General features: G+C 42.7%; 1 protein-coding gene across 1 annotated transcript; it reads left to right on the forward strand.

Moving 5' to 3' along the window:
- Positions 1-669: 669 nt before the first annotated feature.
- LOC117077888 (interferon-induced transmembrane protein 3-like) lies at positions 670-1,256 on the forward strand. Its single transcript, XM_033201450.1, has one exon. It carries the CDS (start codon positions 699-701, stop codon positions 1,098-1,100), a length of 402 nt encoding a protein of 133 aa, XP_033057341.1. The 5' UTR covers positions 670-698; the 3' UTR covers positions 1,101-1,256.
- Positions 1,257-6,429: the final 5,173 nt, after the last annotated feature.

A 6,429-nucleotide genomic window follows, 5' to 3' on the forward strand; every position in this document is an offset into this window, starting at 1 on the left:
TACATGAAAAGTACTGAAGCAACTGAATTGCTGGCCAGGGCACACCCTGGTGTTATTCAAAGACTTCTGTACTGCACCCAGCCTCAGTCAGCCTGCTCCAGGTATTGGTAAAGAATTCCCAGCTATCTTGTCACAAAACTTTCCTTCTTTTTCTATCCACAGTCCCTTACTCTGTGTGTCGAATATGTGGGAATTTTTACAGTCTAGGGAAGTCATCCTGTTAGTCAAGATAGGAAAATTCTGTAGTATACAGGCATATAGCTTAGGTAAATGCTGTTGCAATCTTCTAGGAACGAGACCTCCCATTTCCCCCACAGTGAGTTTACTCGCTAATAGTCCTCTGGTGGTTACATGGTATATCCAAGCCAACATCGCCCCCTAGTGAAAATATAGAAATCCTCTTAATAAGACTCGTGATGGCTTTCTGTGGTACATTGCAGCCTTCCGATTTTTCCTTTCTATGACTTTCTACCAGAAACCAGGCTTTATGCTGCTTCTGTGAACAAGGAAAACTCTGCTTTCAACTATTAGGAATACAACGTCCTCTGCCGTCCTCTGCAGCCAAATTTTAGTCCCGACACTGTCCCATCAGCAGGAAAGTTGTCATTAGGTCCCTGCATCCCTTTAAGTCACCTATTCTCTCTCTGATTAAGATAGTATTTAACTAACGCAACCACCGCTGGCCTTCGCAGAACACCATGAACCACACAGTCCAAACCGTCTTCTCTCCTGTCAATAGCGGCCAGCCCCCCAGCTATGAGATGCTGAAGGAAGAGCACGAGGTGGCTGTGCTGGGGGCGCCCCACAACCCTGCTCCCCCGATGTCCACCGTGATCCACATCTGCAGCGAGACCTCCGTGCCCGACCATGTCGTCTGGTCCCTGTTCAACACCCTCTTCATGAACCCCTGCTGCCTGGGCTTCATAGCATTCGCCTACTCCGTGAAGTCTAGGGACAGGAAGATGGTTGGCGACCTGACTGGGGCCCAGGCCTATGCCTCCACCGCCAAGTGCCTGAACATCTGGGCCCTGATTTTGGGCATCCTCATGACCATTCTGCTCATTGTCATCCCAGTATTGATCTACCAAGCCCATCAATAGATCAGGAGACATCATTCAGGCCAGGAGCTCTGCCTATAACCTGTGTCCCACGTGCTCCACCTTCCATTCCTGGTCCTGCCCCGGAACCCAGTCCTGTATCAGCCCTTTATCCTCACACACTTTTCTACAATGGCATTCAATAAAGTGTACATGTTTAAAAAAAAAAAAAAAAGATAGTATTTAATTAGTAAGGGGATTTTAAGTACGGAAGTTAACCAGAACCATTTTTCTAAGGACGAATGCTTTAGAACGGGCCATGCCATAATAGGCAATCTAGCAAATTCCCTCCATTAAAGGAGGCTTGTCTTTTATATAGTCTTTCCCAAGATCCATTTTTTGGAGAACCAGGCAGATCACATAGGTTTAGTAAGTCAAAGGGCAATCACACAGGGCAGATAAGCTCAGGTTGCACGGGTAAAGCGTGGTTAGTCCCATCATTTAGTTCATTCAGTTCTATGGCTTGGAGGGCCACACTTACAACCATGGGTGACACATTTAACAGACTGCCGGGACCCAGGAACCAGGGAGGGAAAACAGTCTGGAGGACGCTTCCACTGTCTTCTTCTCCACCCTGGGTTGCATAAAAAGGAAGGAGACTGAAAGGATGCTTTTATTCTTGCTTCTCTGTCTAGATAGGTAACAGATTATCTTCAGCTTGCACCCCACTGGAGTGCACCCTGAAACACTGGAACTTCTTTGATCTCAGGACTTTGAAGAGAAAACCAACTCATCTTCTTTTGCACAAGGGCATGGCATTTTTACTAAACCTTTGGAAGCATTGTAAGATCAACCCAGTTCTTTTAACAGCCATGGAAGGCAAGCCCACAGGGAATAGTTTCCCAGAGCTAAAGCAGATTTTACAGGAGCAATCTGAGACAGCTATTGAATGTCCCAACCTTCCAGTTCCCCTCATTCAGAACCCCATCCAATCGTACCATCAGCTCCTCCAGATCCACCATCTCCGTTATTACCCACTTTCCACACTTCACCCTTACTTCTACAGGAAATGTCTGATGGAAATGGTGCAATGAGGGTTCAAGTTCCCTTCTCATTATAGAACCCTAGGCAAATAAAGGGAAACTTAGGCTGATTTTCTTTTCTTTTTCTTTTTCTTTCTTTTTTTTTTTTTTTTTTTTTTTTTTTGAGGCAGAGTCTCGCTCTGTCTCCCAGGCTGGAATGCAGTGGTGCAATCTCCGTTCACTTGAAGCTCTGCCTCCTGGGTTCACGCCATTCTCCTGCCTCAGCCTCCCAAGTAGCTAGGACCACAGGCGCCTGCCACCGCCTGGCTAAATTTTTGTATTTTTAGTAGAGACGGGGTTTCACCGTGTTATCCAGAATGATCTCGATCTCTTGACCTCATGATCCGCCCGCCTTGGCCTCCCAAAGTGCTGGGATTACAGGTGTGAGCCACCGCACCCAGCCATTAGGCTGATTTTCTGACGATCCTGATAGGTATACAGAAACTTTGCACAATTCAACTCAGGTATTTCACCTCACATGGAAAGATGTTATGGTGCTGCCAAACCACCCCTCACTGCAACTGAAAAATGGACAGCTCTGCAAACATCAGATAATTTTGGAGATGAGCAATATATCCCTTATAATAAACCAAAAGAAAAGTAAGCAGATAGGGAGAGTGAAGAAATAGCAGAAATACCATTCTCAGTTGAAAGGAAAGCAGTTCCCCCTTGACAAACTTGATTGTGACCCCAATAGCTCTGCAGATGAATGGAAAAGGAAGTACTTTTTAACATGCATTTTAGAGGGCCTACGAAGAACTAAGGCCAGACCTCTCAATTACTCTAAACTGTCTGTGATAAACGAAAAGCCAGAAGAGAATCCTGCAGCCTTTACGGAAAGGCTGAGAGAGGCACTAATAAAACACACTTCTTTATCTCCTGATTCAGTCAAGGGACAGCTCATCCTCAAGGACAAGTTTATTACACAGGCAGCTCCCAATATTAGAAGGAAACTACAGAAGCAAGCTACAGGACCAGAGAACCTCCTGAAGGTGGCCACTTTGGTCTTTTATAATAGGGACCAGGAGAAGACCCGAAAGAAAAAGAGAAAGCTCAGGAAAAGGACAGAGGCTCTAATAACAGCTTTACAGGCTTGCAAAGTCTACGATCCTCTAGGTGCATCTGTTAGTTGCTATCGGTGTGGTAGTCCAGGGCATTTTAAGAAGGAATGCCCAGGCAGCAAGTAGAAGCCATCTCAATCCTGTCCAGCCTTTAGAAGAGACCACATGAAATGAAACTGCCCCCAAAGACAGAGGTCACAGGGTTCAGAACCAGTCTCACATATGGTCCAGCAGGACTGACGGGTCCCAGGGCTCGAACCCCCGGCTCCAACAACTCAGACTGCCATTACAGCACAGGATCCCTACGTGATTCTGGAAATTGAAGGAAAGAAAGTAGACCTCCTTCTAAACACTAGAGCCAGTCTCTCTAATCCAAGCCTCCCCTCTTTCCATAGCACGATCGTAAGGGGTATCTCAGGAAAAACTCTAATCCAATATTTTTCTCAAACTCAGTTGTGGTTAGGAAGACCTACTGTTTAAACGTGCTTCCAAGCCATTGTCATGAGTCAGAAAAGTCTCCCAATTAACCCAAGGAAATAATTTTAACTGTTTACACTCCACATATGTGGCAGGATCACTGTCCTCTAGGGGGAGCTCTTGCCTAACAAACAGCCCGTAAAGCAAGAAGTACATAAGGCAGGATAAGCAGTAGTCACTCTAAATAACATTTCTTCTCAGACACAAGTGTTCAATTAGCTGAATTACTAGCTCTTACAAGAGCTCTTGAATTAAGCAAGGGAAAGATAGCTAACATTTATACTAACTCCAAGTATGCTTTGTTAGCTTTTCATGCTCATGCTGCCATTTAAAAGAAAAGACATTCTCTTACCACTACTGGATCTCCTGTAACATAGCACCAGGAAATGTGGTATTAGTGAAAATCTCACCTCCCTCCTTCCCTATGTCAAGCTCGGAAGGGCCTTGCATTGTTCTTCTTTCAATCTCCTCCACAGTAAAAGTTACAGGAATCAACTCCTGAATACATTGCACTCAAGTCAAGGCCTAAAGAGCTGGGGCAGCAACCCCTGACAACCCAGAGGAATATCCTGAATATCAATGGGGAGAAATAGAAGATCTTAAGCTGAAAAGTATAAAAGATAAGTAACTTGTGATAGTTTGCTGAGAATGACGGTTTCCAGCTGCATCCATGTCCTTACAAAGGACATGAACTCATCCTTTTTTATGGCTGCATAGTATTCCATGGTGTATATGTGCCACATTTTCTTAATCCAGTCTGTCACTGATGGACATTTGGGCTGATTCCAAGTCTTTGCTATTGTGAATAGTGCTGCAATAAACATACGTGTGCTTGTGTCTTTATAGCAGCCAAATACCGCATGTTCTCACTCATAGGTGGGAATTGAACAATGAGATCACTTGGACACAGGAAGGGGAACATCACACACTGCATCCTATTGTGGGGAGGGGGGAGAGGGGAGGGATAACATTAGGAGATATACCTAATGTAAATGATGGGTTAATGGGTGCAGCACACCAACATAGCACATGTATACATATATAACAAACCTGCACGTTATGCACATGTACCCTAGAACTTGAAGTATAATAAAAAAAAAAAAAAAGAAAAGAAAAGTAACTGAGTGCGGACCACTCATCTTACTCAATCCCGCTGCTACCTCACCAGATAATTTGTATTATTTCCGGCCTTTCCTCTCAAAATTTGCCACCAAATATTAGAACTTCTTTTTAATGCATATTGGCAGGCAGATTTTAATTATTCATAGAATTGCATTTGTAACTTTGTAGGTCCCTAAAGGGAAATGTTGTATGTATCTTGGCAAGTAAAGTTTTAAACGGAAATTATTTACTACACCATTCTTGTGGGAATTATTATAGTCATGCTACTATTTGCAAGAGAACTATACACTCTGGCACCACAATGTAGAATTCTGGTTGTAAAATTCTAATTGCTGTAATATTTTGCCTAATTATCATCCTTATAACAAGATTAATAATTGCAGAAAAGATTAATCAAGGTTGTTTTGCTTATAGCAGGAATAATCATTACAGATAAGAAGTAAGCATGAAAGTTTTACTATCATTCAGTTTGATAGGACTTTGTATTGAAGATTGGTAATATGGTGCACTGTAAGCTATGAAAAGGTTAGGAAAAAAGAGATTTTATATAAGGAAAGATTTTGTATGGTAAAATTCTTGTCCTAAAAGGAAATGATTGGTTGTTTAAAGGAAGGATGTTTAGGACCATTCAGAAAGTTTGAGTTTGTTGTAAGAGGGTCTGTGAAAGTCATAAAAGAATTTAATAATTCAAGGAAAAAATTGTCAAGATTAACACTAAAGTTATTTTAGCCACCCAGTAATGTATTTCTCACAATCATATTGCAAGTTATAAAAAATAGCCTAAGCCTAAAAGTATTCTCTAATGGCAAGTCAAGGGGGAAAAATGTATGCTTTTCTCAAGGGAAATGTTACTTTTCTATTAAAGTTTCTGCTAATGTACAGCACCATCTAGTGGACGCAAACCGGTATTACAATCCATTGATGTAACTAACAGGTATCACACCCTATTGTCATAGTTCTGGTCTGTAGTACCCCCACTAATAGTGGTAATCTTAATACTCATATGCTAACCATATGTTTTAAATTTTCTTGTAAAATTTATCTATTTTCACTAAAAAGCAATCAAATTCCAAATGGTGCTGCAAACCAAACCACGCATGGACACACCATTCTTCCGAGAACCATTAGATCAAGACCTGGAGGAGGCCCAACTGCTGTTCCCCCACACAACACCCCTTTTCAGCAGGAAATAGCCAGAAAGAATTGTCATCCAACACCCCCTAGCAGCAGTTAGGTTTACTTCTCCAGAGGGTGGAAATAATACAGGAGATAAGAAATAACTTTTAGGCAGCTTGAAAGGGTGGAGGTTATCAGTGAATTTTTCTTTAATAAAAAGCAACCCCAGAACAATTTCCTTTCTAACAGAAAGTGGCTTGAACAACCAGAAGGGCAAGCATTAATATTCAAATACCAGAGGCTAGAAACCAGATCCACCCAACATGGTGGTTCCCGCCCTCCTTGTCACCATGTGTGACAGGTGTCATGGCTGCCTCCAGATAACACCATGTGTGCAGGAAATTATGACGACCCATATTTGCATCTTAAAAGGCTAGGGTAGGAGGACCAGTTTTTTTGGGGCTACGTGAATGACACACCTGGTCAAACCAATCCCCTGGACCCTATGCAAATCAAACACTGCCTCTTCCAGAC

The sequence above is a fragment of the Trachypithecus francoisi genome, unplaced genomic scaffold, assembly GCF_009764315.1.
Source record: "Trachypithecus francoisi isolate TF-2019V2 unplaced genomic scaffold, Tfra_2.0 Lachesis_group6, whole genome shotgun sequence".
In the NCBI taxonomy this organism is placed as follows: domain Eukaryota; kingdom Metazoa; phylum Chordata; class Mammalia; order Primates; family Cercopithecidae; genus Trachypithecus; species Trachypithecus francoisi.